The 21,077-nt window shown below is 40.8% G+C and overlaps 1 protein-coding gene across 1 annotated transcript in view; it reads right to left on the bottom strand.

Annotated features, from left to right (window-relative positions):
• Positions 1 to 2,094: 2,094 nt before the first annotated feature.
• The window catches only part of fhad1 (forkhead-associated (FHA) phosphopeptide binding domain 1), a 120,639-nt gene continuing 101,656 nt past the window's right edge, over positions 2,095 to 21,077 (bottom strand). Inside the window, exons 26-31 of the mRNA XM_051931318.1 lie at positions 18,688 to 18,783; positions 16,278 to 16,498; positions 14,256 to 14,421; positions 13,632 to 13,712; positions 2,692 to 2,832; positions 2,095 to 2,378 (exon numbers count right to left, since the gene is read on the bottom strand). Coding sequence (XP_051787278.1) covers positions 2,283 to 2,378; positions 2,692 to 2,832; positions 13,632 to 13,712; positions 14,256 to 14,421; positions 16,278 to 16,498; positions 18,688 to 18,783 — 801 coding nt within the window. The 3' untranslated portion in view covers positions 2,095 to 2,282. The remainder of the gene's footprint in view (positions 2,379 to 2,691; positions 2,833 to 13,631; positions 13,713 to 14,255; positions 14,422 to 16,277; positions 16,499 to 18,687; positions 18,784 to 21,077) is intronic.

Here is a 21,077-nt window from a genome sequence, read left to right on the forward strand (position 1 = left end):
TGTGATGTGATTAGATTTTCAGATTCTTATATAAACTAAAATATCACGAACTCACATCCCACGAGATGAGACTTTGTGCCAAGAGATTTAACCACGTGATTTAACCAAGAGATTTAACGCCTGGGGCTTCTCTGTTAGTGTCAGCGTCTCACCTGCTTCTCCCATATGGGCTCTGCAACAGGCGAGACGCTCTTAATGCAGCTGACCTTCTCTACACTGTCATGCTTCAGCTGTTTGGCTTGCCTCACCGACCTCTGGCTCCGGTAGGCTCCTCCAGACAGCGACTTGGGTTCCACAGCAACCAGAGCGCACACGCTGGGGAATACACACCCCAAGCCCCAACTCCCGCTGCCTTCCGCGGAGAGTCATCCACCTTCCGGTCACTCTTGCCCTTCAGAATATTCTGCGAGAGCGACCACTGCTGCTACTCCTCGGGTGTCAGCCATATACCCAAGCTACCTGTACAGCTGCCCATGAGCCTACACTCGCTCGCTCTCTCGCACCGACTTTCTCCTCCTGCTACTTCCTGCCATCTCCTGCAACCCCCGTTTCTTTCCCTTTTACTTCTCTCTTCCTAACTGGCTCGCGCTTCTCTTTATATGCAGAGAGGACATAGCAGCTGCAGCCCATTAGCCACAGGAACAATCACGGATGTGGGCAGTTTCTCACCTGTGCGCTTAGGTGAGAAAGGCCCATACCGCAGATTGCCCTGCGGCTCACTACAGCTACCACACCCCCTCGCTAAGCCGCAAGTGCGGCGATTATTTATTTAAAACGAAACGGCCTTTGCTGTAAGAGCTGTGGACCCATAACACCACACACGCGAGATGCAGATCACATGGCATAGCAGCAGCAGCAGCAGATCGAGCAAAGAGGAGGTAAAAAAAAACTGTTTGTATTTCCCATTGTATCACCGTTTAAGAGGGGGTTTTGGAGGAGAGACCGCGTCTCTTTGGGGTGCGTTCAGCCCCCCACTTCACAACGCAAGCGTCAGAGATGTGAAGTGGCTGGCGCATAGCGCAGGCCCTGAGGACCCCCTAGTATTATTATAAAAGGTTTTACAGAGCATTCTGTTTTGCCAGGGTTTGCTCCCCAGCTTATGTGTATTTTTCTTATTGTGTTGTCTTCTTTATTTCTGTTAATGTTGTTTTTAATTCGGTGTCCATGTATCTTGTATTATTCTCTAATATTCCTTGTATTTTGTGGGTGGATCTCCAAGAGACAGGGCCACCCTCAGCTCATAAATTCAGGCTGGGGGTCCTGTAGAGGTTCATTGACTTTTATTGGAGTTGTATTGTATTGCTTTTCTTTGAATATTCTGATTTCTGAATTTCCTTTTTCTGTTTTTGGGATTACTGATTACTGGATCATGGATTTGACGTGTTGGCTTTGGATTGCCGCTTTAGGCAAAATGTTTTGGCCCATGTTTTGCACTTTTGCTACTGTGTGCTTCTTTTTTGTGATTTTTCAAATATATTTAGAGATTTTTTTGTTCAGATTATCTAGGGTTGGATAATGGATAGATGGATGGATTATCTAAATACGGCAGAATTATTTAAGGTTTCTTTCCCGTTCCCCATTTGGGGCCTGCTTAAGATGAAGCCTGCCACTAGTAGTTGGCGGCTGGCTGGTTTGGAGACATGCTATTTTGCTCTGTCCACCATAGGTAAATAGGGGAATTATGGTCACATGTACTGAAAACACTGAAATTCTTACATGTGCAACACATAGCCACTCTCTACCATCATGATTAGTTAGTATAGCAACCTTATCTTAAAACTCTTGCCTTCCATATAAAATTGCAAAACAAAGAAAACCTACAAAGAAGTGGATACCTCCTTCAACTGTTCTAAAAGGAAATACAAGTTCATGGTGGGGTGCAAGCAGACAAAACACAATTCAACCACAGTACTAGACAGACAGACAGACAGACAGACAGACAGACAGACAGACAGACAGACAGACAGACAGACAGATAGATAGACAGATAGATAGATAGATAGATAGATAGATAGATAGATAGATAGATAGATAGATAGATAGATAGATTACTATACAGAACAACAAAAATGTACAACCAGCCAGGCATTTGAATTTCTTTTCCGACTTTTTAAATGCAAAGAGCACTTTTGATTTATTTTTTTCATATAAAAGATTTTGCAGAAATATTTACAGATTCACATCATTACATGTTGATAGCTGATTGTGGCACATGTCACACATACAGGTTTAACAGGACTGCTGGCTTGGGGTGGGAGGCCCGTCGGACATTGGCATCTGGATCATGGGGTGGGACTGGGGGATGAATCTTCCATTAGCGTACCCACTGTAAGAGACTCGATTGTTGGACAGTTGCTCCTCTGCCTCTGCTTTGCGGCCTACAAGTGAAACCACCACACAAATGCATGTAATGATACAATAGCTTATGAATCAGAATACAGCATTAAAGAATTGGGCCCAAAGGAGACAATTGGCTCATCCAAAAGTCTAGTCAGGTCAAGAATGTCATCAAGCAATTGTTTTATCTTCTTTCAAAGAAACAGAAAAACCCAATCTCTTGGGGCTACAGAGATAGCTTAGCAAACAAGAGGCTTCTACTTGCTTAACCGGAGATCTAATGGGGACACCCATAGTATTTTTAGGGCAAGCTGAAGAGATTTTACGCGTTACAAAAAAGAAAGGCATACATACCAGGGAAGTTTTGAGGCTTGCAAGTTGAGAGGTTGTGCTGATAAGCTCTTTGTCCTGCTTGCAAAGCTGCTTCCTCAGTGTTTCAATTTCATAATCCTTCTTCTTCATTTTTCCTTGTAGTACAGTTGTCTTGGCATTCAGCTGCAGGGCATACAAAGTCAACGTTTAACAAATGCAAAAAGATCATTAGCTGTTTTTTTTTATTTTTTTGGTGGACAGCATTCAGACTAAGAGGCAAAAGGGCTTCTTTCCCATCTTCCTCTATTTTACAAAATGTTTACATATTACATGATCATAATTAAGAGATGTAGCAAAAATAAATTTTTTTAAAAAGTTTTCACACCATTTAAGAATCCAGGATTTTCCCTAAAATGTTTAATATACTATGGCGAAAAGTCATTAATATTAATAAACACAGAAAAGTGGAGCATAAGATGAGATAGCAATGAGCGGCCGCCAGTTCTGAAGGTGTCTGAATGCCGTGGCCTCACTTTTCATGATTCAGCAAATGTACAGTAGGAGCCAAGAGTTTTGCTGGGGACACAAATGTTGTGCTTTGCAAATTTTGCTCCTTTAGCATTTTCAGATTATTTTTTTACATGTTTCTATTGTATACTGAAGAACAATTGTAAAAATTTCATAAGTTTCAAAGGCTTTTATTGGCAAATACTTCAAATTTATGTAAAGAGTCAATATTTACGGTGTTGGTCCTTCTTCATAACTTCTGCAATTTGCTCTGGCATGCTGGATATCAGCTTCTGAGCCAAATCCTGACTGATGCTGATCCATTCTTGCCTTTTTAGTTCTTGGAGTTGGTCACAATTTGTGGGCTCCTACTTGTCCACCCGCTTTTTGAGAATTGACCACAGGTTCTTAATGAGATTAAAATCTGAGGAGTTTCCTGGCCACGGGTCCAAACCTTCAATGTTATGATCTCCGAGCCACTTCGTTATCACTTTTGCCTTGTGTCATGGTGCTCCATCATGCTGGAAAATATGCAGATCATCAACAAACTGCGCCTGGATTGTTAGGAGAAGTTGCTCTTGGAGGATGTTTTCATACCATTCTTTATTTATGAATTGTGAGTAGGCCCACACCCTTGAATAAGAAGCAACCCCACACATGGATTGTCTCAGGATGCTTCATTCACTGTTGGCACAGTGACACAGGATTTCATGGTAGCGTTCACCCTTTCCTTCTTTGGACAATCAATTTTCCAGATGTCCCAAACAGTGAGAAGGAGGATTCAACTGGAAAAAATAACTTTGCACCCATCTTCTGCTGTCCAATCCTTATACTTCTTGCAGAATTTCAGTCTGTCCTTGATGTTTTTCTTGGAAAGAAGTGGCTTCTTTGCTGCCCTTCTAGCTGACCTCTCTGGAGAAGATGGTCCTGGCACTTGCAGGACACTTGTACTTGATCATTTTGTGCCAGGGCCAAAATAAGTGACAATGGGTTTTTGTGATAAAGTGAACTTTCTATGCTAATAAAGCTCTTTGCAATTAATTAATATGTACAGTATCTGATCACTGTGCACCATAATATAAAAACAATGTGAACTGCGGCCACAACAACTGAAGCTGCAAATTTTGCAAAACACATTTGTGTCACTGCCAAAACTTTTGGTCACTACTGCAGTGAAGGTTCCTCAGATGGTATCGCATGGCCATTGTCCTTGAACTGAAACAGTACTGACAGAATAAGGTTTGACATACAAACTGGACAAAATTGCCTAAACATGTATGATTAAAAAAAAACAAATGCATTGGATAACTCTAATCTGAAAATTAATAACTGGCAGTGACAAAGCATGCATTGCTCAGAAGAATTAAATTCCCGAGTTAAACATGTCTAAACACATACGACAGTGTCATTGTGCAATTCCTTGTGCACGCCTGTTAAGTGAGTGGTTGGCTATTTATGTCTTCAGTGTATAACTGGGATCAAAGACCACTGGCAACATCCAGTCAGAATTGTTAAAAATTCAAACTCAAGTGCATATCCAAGCAGTGAGCAGCACAATTTAGACCAGCCTTAGCTCATTTATCCTCCTTCTCTACATATTGAGAATGGCTGTTGGAGGAGGAGAATGGGCATCCTGGCCAAAACTGAGGATAGGATATCTCATTACCTGACAGGATGTCGGTGCGATGACGCATGCAGAATGGCTGGAGTGACAAGGAAATAAATTTGCACCTGGCCAGCATACTATAGCAGACAGACTGAGAAAAGCTGAGGATTGGGAGTGGTTCCTTCCCCAAATCGACTGGTGGCAGTGGTCCTCATATGGGAACCCAGTCGGGACACCCACAGGGGTGCCACCCTAGAAGTACTACCCTGTCAGGGTCCTAGGGATCAATGGAGGATGCTATCAAGGGGGGATCACCCTACTTTTTCTGTGGCCCAGAAGCACAGCTTCAAGGTCACAGTGTGACACTAGAGGTATTCCAGGGTCTGGCATAAAAGTGAGGCTGCTGTCTCATTAATAAGCCGGTCGGGAGGCAGTGGGCAACACTCAGCAGAGGCAAAGAGGGGGAAGAATTGCTTTTATTGTGTATTGTTATTACATCAAAATGTGCTGTATTACTGTGTCTTGGGTTTGGAACTCACTGGCACCTCTTGTGGTCACACTCTGTAGTACTGAGGTCAGTAGCAGGGGATGGACCAGTAGACTTGTCATTAAGAACACCTACAGATCTCCAAACTCTCCATCCATCCATCCATCCATTTTATAACCCGCTGAATCCGAACACAGGGTCACGGGGGTCTGCTGGAGCCAATCCCAGCCAACACAGCGCACAAGGCAAGGTGCCAACCCACCGCAGGACACACACAAACACACCCACGCACCAAGCACACACTAGGGCCAATTTAGAATCGCCAATCCACTGTGGAAGGAAACCGGAGCACCCAGAGGAAACCCACGCAGACACAGGGAGAACATGCAAACTCCACGCAGGGAGGACCCGGGAAGTGAACCCGGGTCTCCTAACTGCGAGGCAGCAGCGCTACGACTGTGCCACCGTGCCACCCTAACTCTCCAAACTCTCTTTACACTACATTCCATTCAATGACATCACCTGTATAACCTAAAATCTAACAAATCACCAGGACAAGATAACATTTATCCCAGAGTGCTGAAGGAGGTTAGTGAGTATGCATCACAGGTAAATTAATGGAAGGAATCATTAAGGAAGAGAATAAGAGGAAAACAACAGAAGTTTAACTGAACAGTCAGCATGGGTTTAGACAAGGGTGGTCATGTTTTACTAACATGCTGGAATTCTATAAGGAAGCAACAAATGGATACAATAAGAGTGGTGCATACAATATTATTTATCATGATTTTCAGGAAGAATGTGATCAGGTGCCACATGAGAGGTTGGGCATCAAACTAAAAGAGGTGGGAGTTCAGGGTGTAGATGGGTGCAGATCTGGCTCAGACACAGGAAGCAGAAGGTTATGGTGTGGGGAACCCTATCAGAGTTGGGTGGAGTCAAGAGTGGCATCCTTCAGGGGTCAGTGCTGCTATTTTAAATATACAGTATATACTCACGTTTAAGTTCTCCTGATGATAAGTCAGGACTTGATTTTACTGTATAATTTCCGGTGTTTTATAATGTCAGTTGTATAAGTTGAATGCAGAAAACTCACGCTATTGGTCCAAGAGATTATGATATGCTAACTCCCACCGGAGAGAGTCACGGAGAACACAGCCTTTCTTTTCTATGTATTGTGCCTATGTGACCACACAGTAAAACTAGAACTATTGCGATGCGACGTTTGCACTAATATGTGTTTTTTGTATCTCACACCCTCATACACCTTTATCGTAAGAGCATCCCTTATCTACGATGGAGCGTTTGATCAGAAGAAAATATGAAGCTGGTTTTAAATTAAAAGTCATTGAAGTAGTGAAAGAAATTGGTAACTATGCTGCTGCAACAAAATTCGATGTGTTTGAGAAATTCGTGCAAGATTGGAGGAGGCAAGAAGATGTAAAAAAAAAATTAAGTGTCGGGGTCTGATTTTATGATGGATTTTTCGGGTTTCAAGACCCGACTTATACGTGAGTATATACATTATATAAATAACTTGGATAGGAATATAAATAACAAGCTGGTCAAGTTTGTAGATGATACAAAGCTAGGCGGATTGGCAGATAATCTCGAATCCAATGAATCATTATAGAGGAACTTGGAGAGCATACAGAATTGGGCAGATTTGTGGCAGATGAAGCTTAATGTAAGTAAATGTAAAGTATTACTTGTAGGAAATGATAATGTTATGTTTGAATATACAATGGGAGGCCTGAAAATTGAAAGTACACCTTATGAGAAGGATTAGGAAGTCACAGTGGACTTGACACCATCAACTTCCAGACGGTGTTCAGAAGCCAATAAGAAGGCTAACAGAATGTGAGGATATATAGCGCCCTGTTGTGTGGAGTACATGTCCAAGGAGGTTCTGCTCAAGCTTTATAATGCACTAGTGAGGCCTCGCCTGGAGTTCTGTGTGCAGTTTTGGTCTCCAGGTTACAAAAAGGACATAGCAGCAGTAGAAAAAGTCCAGAGAAGAGCTGATTCCCGGGATACAGGGGATGAATTACAAGGAAAGATTAAAAGAGCTGAGCCATTTCAGTTTAAGTAAAAGGACATTGTCGTACATGGCTGGGGGTCAGACCCGGCCGGGACGACGCCTGCAGAGACCAAGAGGTAGCATATTTGTCCTCCGGGCCACGAGGGGGCAACCGCCCTGGAGCAGAAGAGGGCCACGGAAGGGAAGCAGGGAGGCTCAAGTCCGTGGAGGCCCGTATTCACCGCCAGGGGGCGCCCCGAGCCTCATGGAGCCCGGGACTTATTTACTTCTGCCACACCCATGGCGGACGATCCTTCCAGGGTCACCCGGAGTGCTTCCGGGTGCTCTCCTGACGCTTCCGCCACACCAGGACGTGACGTCAGGTAGAGCACCTGGAGCTCATCCGGGTGAGGATAAGAGGGGCTGCCTCCCTCCAATCACCGAGCTAGAGGCACTGTGTTGTTGTGCGAGACTGTGAGTTGTGTTGTGAAGAAGAAAATAAAGAGAGATTTTGTATAAAGATGTGGTCTCCAACTGGTGGTGTCCGGGCAAGTATCACAACATGAAGAGGAGACCTGATTGAAGTGTTTAAAGTTATGAAGGGAATTAGTCCAGTGGATCGAGACTGTGTCTTTAAAATGAGTTCATCAAGAACACAGGGACACAGTTGTAAACTTGTGAAGGGCAAACTTTGCACAAGCATTAGGACATTTTTCTTCACTCAAAGAACCACAGACACTTGGAATAAGCGACCAAGTAGTGTGGTAGACAGGAGGACTTTAGGGACTTTCAAAACTCGATGTGATGTTATGTTGGAGGAATTAAGTGGACAGAATTAAAAAGTTTGTTAGGATGAATGGCCTGTTCTGGTGAAAAATTTTCTTATGTTCTAATATTCTAACAGAGCTTTAAAAAAAATAGTAGTTACAAAAAACTAAACAGATCACTTTTAATTATTATTCAAAATATGCCAACTGGATCCCTAAAATTAAAAAGGTACAAAGAATTAGAATGTTACTGGACCATAAAAAATATGGAAACTGGCAAAACAAATTAGCGTTTTCAACCCATTTTAAAACAGTTGGATCACTGCATTTGCTGAAATGCTTCTTCATTCTGTTACTGAAATTTGTCAAGATAATAGTCGACTGTATTGCTATGTGTTTACATCACCAGTCTGTTCATATTGGAGACGTGTCTTGAGAGCTGAAAGTAAGCGCAAAGTGTAAATTATTAGCTAACAAAAACGAATGAAATGTTGACTTGAGATTTTGCTGCTAGAATACACTTCAAATTCTTTAAAGGACATGATTGTCTGCATCACATTCAGAGACTAGTAGCAGAATGCGGAATCGTGAGGAGCTTTCCCAGCATTGGAACGTTTTTCAAGAATCTGAGACTTTTTAGAAGCTTGGGAAATTTTCTAACATTCCCACCTCAGAAACTTTGGTCATTTGCAGTTCCAAGTACTTTTTTAGCTTCTATTCCAGGGTATGTACTTTTCATGTAACTAGGAGCCATTGTGGGTGGGGCTCACATGAAGAACTGTGCTGATTGGTTGACCACAAGCATTGGCACCATCTTACAAATCTGTTAGTAGTTTGGATTTTGGACTTATCAGTGAACATGAATACAGCAAAATGGATGGACAACGAGATTCAGACTTTAATTGAGTGTGTTTGGGGAGGATGAAATTCAAAAGGAATTATAGTCATTCACCCAAAATGATAACATTTACTTAAACATTTTGTCACGTTTCACTGAACTAGGATTAACCACAGTGCAAATCAGTGTTGCAATACACTGCAAAAAAAAAATTAAAGTTCCATGATAGCAAAAGTGGTTCTGACAGGAAAACCAGTAAATGGTTTCGCATGCTAGATGCTATTTTTGGCCAAATATTCTGGAAATGTTGGATCCAAAGATTTAGCGACAGCACTTTTGGAGTCTACTGTGGATAAACGATAGATGACAACCTCTGAAACAACATTTACTGAAGATGTTGATAAATTATTATCACAACAGTGATAAGCTTCAGGTTAGTGTGTTATTTTTGCTATTTTGTAATATGCTAACAATCACTTAATGTTTGTGCATGTATCGCAATCCACATGTTAAGACTCATATTACAACTTAATCTGTACTTGTTTGTATGTGATTCGTTATTAATTTTGGACTTGGGAAAAAAGACTCAAATGTGTTGGACAGAAAAAAGAGCAAAAAAGAATAATCGAGGTGCAAATTCAGAAAATAAGGAATGTAATTATCAGCCCGGAACAAGTGGAACTGAAAAAAAAGCACGTCCAATCCGGCTCAGAATTAAAAGACAATGAATAAAAGAAAGTAGAACTTCATAAAGACATTTACAAACGTTGACGCTAAACACATGCAGAGCAGGTTAAGGTGCAATAGCGTAGTAATTATTGTGCAAAACCAAAGTTAGACTGGTGGATAGTTAAATGAGGCAGTTTGTTTGCGCTACTGCGATCTTTACTTTCTTTTTTTATATTTTCTAATTTTCCTACTTTCATATCCTTTAACTTTCTCCACATGTGTATAGCCCCGTTTTTTTTTTTTTGAGACTTTCTAATTTCCCTGGTTTCATAGTCTCTAACCTGCTCTGCATGTGTTTAGCGTCAACATTTGTAAACGTCTTTATGAAGTTCTACTTTCTTTTACTCATTGTCTTTTAATTCTGAGCCGGATTGGACGTGCTTTTTTTTCAATTCCACTTGTTCCGGGCTGATAATTACTTTCATTATTTTCTGAATTTGCACCTCGATTATTCTTTTTTGCTCTTTTTTCTGTCCAACGCATTTGAGTCTCTTTTCTCCGCGCTGCTTTCTTCTTCACTTAGATGTCGACATTTAATTTATAACGTACTGTCCTTATACGCTTTATATGCGCTGAGAGCCCTGGATCTGTGTGTGCTCAAATCCTTCACAAGACTGAATGTTTTGCTGACTATTGTCCTATTTGATAGATTGTAAGTAGGGCGTGTGTTTGGTCTCGCAGGTCTTTAAAATATCTTCCGAGAAGATCACGTATCGTAGACTTGCTTTTTGCTTTCCAGGACAGGATTTCTTTTTATAATAGATAGATAGATAGATAGATAGATAGATAGATAGATAGATAGATAGATAGATAGATAGATAGATAGATAGATAGATAGATAGATAGATAGATAGATAGATAGATAGATAGATAGATAGATAGATAGATAGATAGATAGATAGATAGATAGATAGATAGATTGAGAAATTTCTGTGAGAGATTATCCACGTACTATACGAGGTGAGAGTTGGCTGGACGTGAATCAGAACGATATCCCCTCCTATACGCCCTTTCAAACCGCCGACTGGCTAGTTATATCCTGTGGATAGCCCAGTCAGTATTTGCACAACAATCGCTACACGAGCTGCCACAGTAACGTCAGGTAAAAAAATCAAACAGCGAATTAACATGAAATTTCTCATGAAATTGAACAAAACGGCCACAGAAACTTATGAAATGATAAAAACAGTGTACGGTGATAACAGTTTGTTTCTCACATAAATTTTTGAGTGGCACAAACGTTTCAAGGAAGGACAAGAAAACACCCAGGTCACACACGCTCATCTCGGACGGATGAAAACATCAAAACGGTGAATCAGATTGTTCGAAATGATCGTCGCCTAGGTGTTTGGGCTATCTCAGAGTTGGCTGGTATTGACAGAGAATCAGTGAGACACATTTTGCATGAAGAACTTCACATGATAAAAGTTAGTATAGAAAGTGACAATGTTTAGAATGCTGTAATTCATCAATAAATATTTTTTTAACAATCTGGTTATTTTTGTGTCTCATCTCGTATAAGTGCTACTTTGCCAAGCAACAGTTATTAAAACCAAAAGTGGCAGGTGTTAATTTCAACAATTGCTCATCAACGAGGATTTCTGCCCTTATTTATGACGCATGAATCAGTTTTACACAAAGTATGCCAAGATAAGAAGATTATGTTAAGAACTAAACAACAATCATTAACAGAATGTACAAGTTAGGGACAAGTAATTAATTTTGTATGTACAGTGGATTCTGAAAGTATTCAGACCCTTTCACTTTCTGTACACATTGTGTTTTATATGTAATTTAAATGGATAAATGGATAAAGTTGTCCATCACACTCAATAACCCAATATGACAAAATGAAAACATGTTTTCACAAAGGTTTACAAACTTATTAAAAATTAAAAACAGATCTCTCATTCATGAAGTCATTCAGACCCTTTTCTGTGACACTCTCATCTGCTTTAATTCTCCTGAGATGTGTCCAAAACTTGACTGGAGTCCATCCGTGGCCAACTGAAGTGATTGGATATCATTTATAAAGACACACACCTCTGTGTATATAGAAGGTCCCACAATTCACACTGAATGTCAGGACATAAAGCAAGCCACGAAGCCTCTGCGGACCTCTACAATCAAATTGTGGTGAGGTACAGATCAGGGAGACGGTATTAAACCATTTCTAAAGCTTTGATTGCCCCCAGGAGAGCAGTGGCTTCAATATTTGTGAAATGGAAGAAGTCTGAAATAACCACAACTCTTTCTAGAGTTTGCCTTCCTCCCAAATTTAATAACCAGGTAAGAGGGGTCTTAGTCAGAGAGATGACCAAGAAGTCCTCTGCTGAGATGGGAGACCCTGTCAGAAAGACGACCATTTCAGCGCCACTCCATCAATTAGATATTTTCAGCGAGTGACTAGATGGAAGCTACTCTTCAATAATATGCAGATTAAAAGACTCAGAGAGAATGAGGAAAATGATAATCTGATCTGATGACATGAAAATGAAACTCTTTGGCCAGAGCTCCAAGAATTATGCCTGGTGAGGACCAGGCACTGCTCATTACTTGTCTAATACCATCCCTATGGTGAAGCAGCATTGGGGTGACACCATCATGCTGTTTTGGGGGGGGGGGGCTTCTCAATGGCAAAGATAGGAAGGCTGGTTAGAATTGAGGGATAGATGAATGCAACCAAACACAGAGAGGTCCTTGAAGAAAATCTGCACATCGCAACCTTAGACTGCGGGGACGGTTCACCTTTCAACATGGCAATGACCCCAGTCGGGAGTCCAACCAAAGCCCAGACTTAAACCCCATAGAATATCTGACTGGATACCTGAAGATGGCAACTTACAGACGCTTCTCACCCAATCGAGTGGAGCTTAAGAGGACCTGCCAGAAAGAACAGGTTAACTTACCTAAATCAAGACTTAACCAAGACGACTCAAAGCTGGAAATACTCCCAAAGGGGCTGCTACAAGGTACTGAATTAAAGGTCTGAATACTTATATGAATGAAAGATTTCAGTTTTTGGTTTTTAATAAATTTGCGAACCTTTCTGAAAACATGTTTGTTATTAGAGGTTATTGAGTGTAGAACTCTGATGAGAAAAATGGCTAATGTATCCATTTAAAAATGAAAAATCTACAACAATAAAAGTGTGCAAAAAGTAAAGGGGTCTGAATGCTTTCTGAATCCACAGTATAATGATTAAAGGTCCAAGGTGCAATGCAGGCTGCTCACGTGCTTCATTTCATACTACAAGGAATTAAGAAAGCACAATGTATTTACTTCCTACCGACAGGGTAAGCCTAGTAGTGTAAACCTGATAATTAAGAATGCACGACTGAAACGAGTTGTTAGTGTGGAAAATCATACATCAGATGAAAACAGACAGATGGAAAACAAATTTCCTCATTTCTGGACATTGATTCAGTAACATCAGCTGAACACCTGGCATCCATCTTCCCCCAGAAGAGAAACAGGAGGGCTTTGTTCCAAGAACTGCAAATTATATTAAAAATATTTGGAGTTGTTTGGTTTTAAATGACATGTAGTATTCTAAATCTGAATTATAATAGTGAAACTAAGCAACATTGAGCACAAAATAAAATACGCAAGACAATGATATCTATCCAACTGGTACCAGATTGTGTTTCAGGCAGCAAAAAAAAAAAATAATGGGTTTTGGAACTGAGCCCTTGGAGTTCAGCCTGAAGACTTGTTAATCGAACGACACTAAATTAAGTGACAGTTTGAGGCAGACATCTTAAAGGCACTGCACTATACTACAGGTCTCCACAAGTGCTGCGAGGGCCCCTCTTGTCACCACTCTAAAGATTCCAAACAAAGCTGCTTCTACCAGAACTTGTTTATCTGCCCCAGACATTTTAACATCAACGTGACTGTTAAGGATGTGAGAAGCAGATCACTTACTGTGAGCACTGAGGAAGACCAGATGTTTTATTCTGTCATTTTTAATAAAATAATACTCCAGTATAAAAGTCTGCAGCAGACACTTCTCATTTCATACTCACCTTCCCAAAACTATCCTCATTTGCACAGCTGTGTGTTGGGGTCTTTGTTGACTTCATGTCTAGATGTTCCAAGTGGAAAGTCTGCAGAGGCAAAGGAAACAGTGATGGAATAACATTGGAATAAGAAGCTGTGCATCCCTTGGGGCAGCAGATGGGCCTTTCTTCTTCTGGCTCATACAATTTGTATCGAACTGAATCAGCGTTGTACTTTCTCCTGGGTTTAATGTTCTGTATAAAGTATTTTATATCTGTGAAACCTAAACCTAAACCTTAAGATGAGGAAATGACAAAAATTAAAAACACAAATCTAGTTAAAGGATTTTGAGCTGATACTTCTAAAAAGTTTCTGTGGAACAGTGTTAATTAAAAAAATATATTTGTTTAACTTGGAAAAGGTTTCTCTTACATATTATCAGACCCTGCAACAGGAATCTACTCTAAAGCTAAATCTGAAGGAGGTCATCTGGGTAATCTACCTACACAAGACGCGGCTACTACTTGGCCTCCAATCATAAGCTACACAGATATGGCCCACTTGTAATCTAAAATAATATAATATGGCAAAATTAAAATTGAGTCACATAGTACAGGAAAGACGAGAGGACACCTGATAGTAATGGATACCTTGCGCTCTTTAATGGCCTTGTTTAGTCGTTTTTCCTGGTCAAGGCGTTGCTGGGCCCGCTCAAGTGCTTCCCTCAGCAGAGCATTCTCTTGTGCCACAGCCTGGGCTTCTTCCTTCAGCCTCTCCACCCCAGTCTCTTGTTGTTGCAGACTTGCATTACTTAGTCTGAGACAAAGGGCAAGAAAATTAAAAATATACATTCTCAATGAAGAAGTCTATTTATTCAGCAGTTCTGAGACATTTTCAACTTTCAGAATGATGTTACTCTCAACACTTTCACACTTTATAGGCAGTTCACTGACATATTTTCTGGTAATGTGCCAATGGACAACAAAACTATGGTATTAATATGTGTCAGTGGATGAAAAAATATATTCTATAGATAGTGAGGCACTATATAATGGATAGATAGATAGATAGATAGATAGATAGATAGATAGATAGATAGATAGATAGATAGATAGATAGATAGATATGAAAGGCACTACAGTATATAATAGATAGATAGTGTGACGGGCGGCCGGGTCCCATGCATGGATCCAGAGGAGCAGCCATGGGATGCACTCTATGTCCCCCAGAAGGTGGCAGCCCTCCTGGGTTACATCGGGGCCACAGGTGTGGGACTTCAGGACTCAGACCTGATGGGCTCCGTGGCCACCACCCGAAGGAGCTGCATGGCTTAACAAGCTTCTGTGGGCTGGAATGCAGCCACACCCGGAAGTGCAGCCTAATTAGGCCAATTGTCACCTGGAGCACTTCTGGGAGGGCTACAAAAAGAGCCTGCAGCCAGTACTCAAGGGGCCAGAGTCGGGAGGAGAGGACGAAGCTTCAAGGGAGGAGTGGTGCTGCCAGAAGGGCAGGATTGTGTGTTGGTAGTAAGTGATTTTGGGACTGTGTATTGCCTGTGGGGTTCATGAAGAAGGTGTTCCCCACAGGTGAAGAAAATAAACAAATTGTGTTATTTTATACGTGCCTCTGAGTGTAATCTGTACCGGGTCGGGCACTATATAGCGCCATTGTTACAATAGATAGATAGATATGTGAGGCACTATATAATAGATAGATATGAAAGGCACTATATAATAGATAGATATTAAAGGCACTATATAAAAGGATAGATAGATATGAAAGGCACTATATGACAGATGGATAGATAGATAGATCTCAAGTTCTGACTCTGCGTTATGAGGAAATATGCAGAATAAACGTATGATATAAATGTTAAACTCCTTTATCAGGCTGACTGACTATGCTAATATGTTCTATTTCGAACACTGATTGTTGTGAACTCAGAGGTATATTTAAAATTTTTCTGAAGGAAGTAAAATTTTACTTCACAACAGAATGCTTCTCTTTTATGTTTAATATCTATTTAGGTAAACTTTTTCAAAAGATTAAAATTATTAATGCCATTAGTTTTAAGATTACGGCAATGCCATGTTGTACATGGATTAGGTGGCCACATGCATCTGAGTTTGCTGGGTAGACCTCTGAAGGTCACAGGTTGTGTTGTCATTGACATGACAATATACATAGTTGCCATTTTGAACTTCCCCCTATCCACCTGGGTGGATTTTTTGTTCCCTGGCTGTTTTACTGATTTCCTCTTTAGGTTTTGTTTTACTAGAAAACATTTCAGTTATGAGTTCATACCGGGTGTGCCTCTCTCGTCCACTTTCTGGTCCTTGTATATTCCCTACACATCCCCACAGTGCCAGAACACTGATAGCCATTTTAATAATTTTCATTAGTTTTGCATCTATGTGTAAGAGCAGAAACCTGTCTAATCAAGGAAAACCAAACATTTGCTATGAAACTGACTGGAGTCATTTGAAGGAATGAGAATCATCATCAGACTAAATCTGTCTTTCAGATCTTTTAATGGATTACGTGGCCATGCCCTAACCTCTTACTAACTGACTGCATGTGCCTCCCAGTGTATCACAGTCTGCTAATCTGAAGAGTTTTTATTTGTTATTGAGAATAATGCTAGAGCACTGCCTCATCTGACAGCTGCCCACCTGAGCTTGTTGAGCTCCTCTTCACATCTCCGTATGAGTTCTTCTTTGCGCTCCACCTGGCTCTGAAGCAGGACAATGCGTGTACTCAACACATCATGGTCTTTTTTCCGAAAGGTGGTCAGTATGTCCCTCTCGTCCTGAGGCACGTGCTTCAGGGAGCTGCAGCCTGAGAGCTCATCTACTTTAAGGAGATTGGCCAACGCCCTCACCAGTTCTAAGTACTGCAACGGAAAAACAAGGCCACAAGGCTGAGTCAGAATGTTTGATTCATGTGCTTCAAATTATTTTTAACACCTTTTTCTGTAACAGTTGAACACATAATTTTTTTTGTTGGCCACACTGTTAGCTTTATGATGAATTCCTCTGTCAGATTTCTTGCTCAAGATTCGAGACTTTTATTTAATCAGGTTGACACAAGAAAATGTGAAATTTGCCTTCTCAGATGTACCCAATTGAAGGCAGAAGTGAAATAAAACAATAAATTGAGACAAGAAAGGTTAAAAACATACAAGGAAATTCTAAAATATTTACATCATTTGAAAAACAGTCTTTGCTAACTGCTTGTAGCAGTTTGATTTTGACCTAAAATGGTCACATGATACTCACAAACACTTCTGCACTTCCAGATTAAGGTAGCAATGCTGCTCTCTAGCTGACCTCTCAGTGGGTATCTCCAAGTTTTGTGCCATTTTTTTTCATTTGTTTTCTATTACCCAGCAGTCAGTACTTCTTTTCATAAAATGATTTACACTGTTTGTGAAAGTTTACTACTTTTAATTGTTATTACTTTTGGAATTCAATGGGACACTCACACACTAAATATGCTGGAAGTGCCAGGTGGGTGGCCGGCATTGTTCACCTACAGTACAGTCGGGAAGCACTGCCATTACTGAGACCAGCCACCCAGTAAAGCCCCCTTTACCCATAACATACCGGAGCATTTAAAAACTCCAAAACCCAGAAATGTGAGGAAAGTGAGGTGAGCTTCAAGTATGTCTGAATTGAAATGGTTTTAAAACACCATTGCCAACAATTATTGTGAACAACACACAGACCTCGGGGAATAAACTGGATGAACTGAGGGCGTCTGTGTGATGTCTCCATGATCTAATGTGCTTTACTGGTTGCTGAAAACTTACTCGGACATAGACATTGAAATAGGTGGATTTGTATGTGAAACCCAGCTTCTGGTAGCAGACAGGCGGTGGTGTCTGACAATATGTTAATTACACTGAATACGTCAATATGTTCAATTAATAACTGTAACCAGTACAGAATACCACCGAGTCCCAAACCCCAGACCCAATAATATCCAACACATTCACAGGTTCAGATGGATATTTAATCCACCAAGCACCTTTTACAATGAAGCACAGCCAATAACCATACTAACAAAGAACCTTTTTCCTATCCTTCTGCCTCCAGTTGAGTGTTGCCTTTTACGCTGGACCCAAAATGACTTGTGGGGAGCACTTCTGGGGTGTTTGGAAGCCAGGGCAGTCCTCCCCTGACAGAATCCCCCTTGTGGCACCCAGGGGACCCCGACAGGGCTGCACCACCAAACTCCAGTTCTCATGAACCCAGGTGAGTATCCAAGCAGTGATGTCTCCAGTGGACTACTGCCACCTAATGTATGGGGGATGGAACTGCTCTTGGACTCTGGCTACTGCTCGTCCATCCCCTGGCACTTTCCATTTTCGTTGGAGGTCATGCCATCATCCAACTGGGATGCCAGCCTGTCCTCCATGGAACTCACACAATTGGAACACTTTTAGGCACAGGCTCATTCCACCATGGTGTGTTAAGTAGCACCTCTGGAGGTCTTTTCTGCTCACTGTTATCAGGCAATTCAATACTTTCTCCCAATGTATTTGTTCAACTTATTTTTATCATTTGTCCTGTAAGTCTATATCCTAGTTTTTAATGTTTCTGCTGAATTTCCCCATTGGATTAATAAAGTTGATCTAATCTAATCTCAATGTTTTTTCTTTTGATATTTTGCCTTTCACCTTTAAGAAGAAAAGCAAACACCAAGGCAATCCACGGCACCCACAATTCGGGATGCAAATCCTGCTCAGTTTATCTACGAGAAACCTACACTGTTGTCCAGCTCAGTTTTACGTATGAGCAAATGGGGTCCATCCATGAATTAATGTCATTTCTAACTTCTTCAAGAAAGCACCAACTTAAATATAAAAACTAGCGAAACTAAAAACAGGCAGAAATACAGAAAAGACTCCTCAAAAAAACAGATTTCATAAAACATCTTTTGGGCACAGATCTATAGTACGCGTACAATGAAGTTCCAATCATCATTATCTGTGAGAGGGTAATAGCAGGAAACTAGCATAAATGAAAAAAAAATAGTATGAGGGGCCTTTCCCCAAATTTAGTCAGAATTTCCGCTTACCGTTTTTTCACTCATCTCTAAACTCTCATCCAATTCCAGCTTCGACGTCTTTTCCATTATATTGTCATATTGACTGGAACCAGCACTGCTTCGAGACTGTAAAGGTGAGAGAAAGGAGGTGACCTATTACTACATTTTTTTCTGTATGTAATTTTTAAAATACTGCATTTATTTATAGACCACACAGATGAAGAAAGTTATCTAATAAAAAACATCACATAAGGTTGCAGCTGCATGTCTAATATATATACTGTAATATACAGCCAAGTCCCAGGTTGACAGCTTGCCTTCTAAAAAGGCAAACATTTTCCAAAGCCAACACTCTTATCAGCCTGACAAGAGTAAACTTGTCCCTCTCATAATGAGTGAACCTCAGGATAACAGCACGTTTAAAGCAGCCCACCCAGGAATTAAAGCGAATTGGAACAAACATTCAAGATCATTTCTTGCTTGTAATATGAAACCTTCCAGTTTAGCCATCTTATACACAGGCGTTTTGTACAGAAGAGTCTCACAGTAAGCATTCGGACTGAACGTTCAGCCTAAGCATCGCGCTTCCTTTGTGCTGTTCCTGCTTCTCTCTATCCTTCTGAAAGCAGTACTAGGGTGTTGTACCGTGTTAGCCATTATGAATGTACCGAAAAGTCAAGCAAAATGACACCTTTTATTGGCTAACTAAAAAGATTACAATATGCAAGCTATCGAGGCAACTCAGGACCCTTCTTCAGGGAAATCCTCCTGCTCTAGCCTTCCCCACCTGCACTCACCTCCAGTGTCCCTCGGAATGAGCTGCTGTTCTGAAATACGATTACTTAATCCTCACTTAAGGCACATTAATTGGATTGGCAGGATGACATCTTTTTGTTTACTTTTGTGCATGTTGTTTTATCCATTCAAAAATTTGCTCTAATGCTTCATTATCGTTAAAACAATATAAACTCAAATTTTCCTTTGCTAAGCTATCAATTGAACATTGAAATTTCAAGTCTGTGTATTAACTAATGTGGCTAATGAGTCTGTTACGACAGAGCACGGATCAGTAGGCAGTGTGGTCTTGGCAGCTAAGGCGACAGACTGAAGACGGTTATATTGTGCTGTCTGATGTTACGGGTGCTTACTGTTGGAATGCAGTCTGATGTCATGGCATGCCACTGGTGATATATGTAATTATCTCTGCAAGTAGGAAATTATTGTAAAGACAAACATTTCTACATCCAAGGTCATAATTACAAATTATCTTCTTTTATTTACAGATTTGAAGTATAATTTACCCCTTGTTGCATGTATGTGTACATAAGAACATAAGAAATTTGACAAACGAGGTGAATTTTACCCTTCACAAGCTTGCAACTTTGCCCCCATGTTCTTGAAGTACTCATTTTAAAATAACAGTCTCGATCCACTGGACTAATCCCCTTCAGAATTTGAAACACTTCAGTCATGTCTCCTCTTCATCTTCTTTAGCTTTACCTGAAAAGGCTCAGCTCTTTTACTTTTTCCTCATAGCTCATCCCCTGCAGCCCTGGAATCAGCCTCATCGCTCTTCTATGGGCTTTTTCTAGGGGAAAACTTGGGGGTTGGTGGCACTCAAGCCACTGTAAAAAACCTCACACTGTTCAAATGTGGTGCCGAGGTGTCACCCGCTGCACTTGGGTCCCAATCCTGGAGGTTCGTCATGTGGTGGGTGCAGCAATGCGCTATCAGCCCATTAATGCGCTATGTGTTTGCTGTCGTCCTGTCATCTTGTTAAACTCAGTGGATCGAGACTGCTATTTTAAAATTAGAGTTCAAGTAGTGTGGTAGAGAGCAGGACCTTTACAACTCGACTTGATGTTATTTTAGAATAATTAAGTGTATAGGACTGGTGAACTTTGTTGACTGTAACTTCCAAACAGTGTTCAGAGGCCATTATGAAGGCTAATAGAATGTCAGGTTATATAGCGCCCTGATGTGTGGAGTACAAGTCCAAGGAGGTTCTGCTCAAGCTTTATAATGCACTGGTAAGGCCTCATCTGGAGTACTGTGGGCAGTTTTGGTCCCCAGGCTACAAAAAGGACATAGCAGCGTTAGAAAAAGTCCAGAGTGGAGCGACTAGGCTGATTCCAGGGCTACAGGGGATGAATTATGAAGAAAGATTAAAAGAGCTGAGCTTTTTCAATTTAAGCAAAAGAAAATTAAGAGGGGATATGATTGAAATGTTTAAAATTATGAAGGGAATTATGGACACATGGACAGAGATGGAAACTTAAGAAGGGTAAACTTCAAACAAACATTTGGAGGTTTTTCTTTACACAGAGAACCACAGACACATAGTAATAATAATTATTTGCATTTATATAGCGCTTTCTCACTACTCAAAGCGCTCAGCAATTGCAGGTTAAGGGCCTTGC

Source organism: Erpetoichthys calabaricus, chromosome 8, assembly GCF_900747795.2.
Source record: "Erpetoichthys calabaricus chromosome 8, fErpCal1.3, whole genome shotgun sequence".
Classification (NCBI taxonomy): domain Eukaryota; kingdom Metazoa; phylum Chordata; class Cladistia; order Polypteriformes; family Polypteridae; genus Erpetoichthys; species Erpetoichthys calabaricus.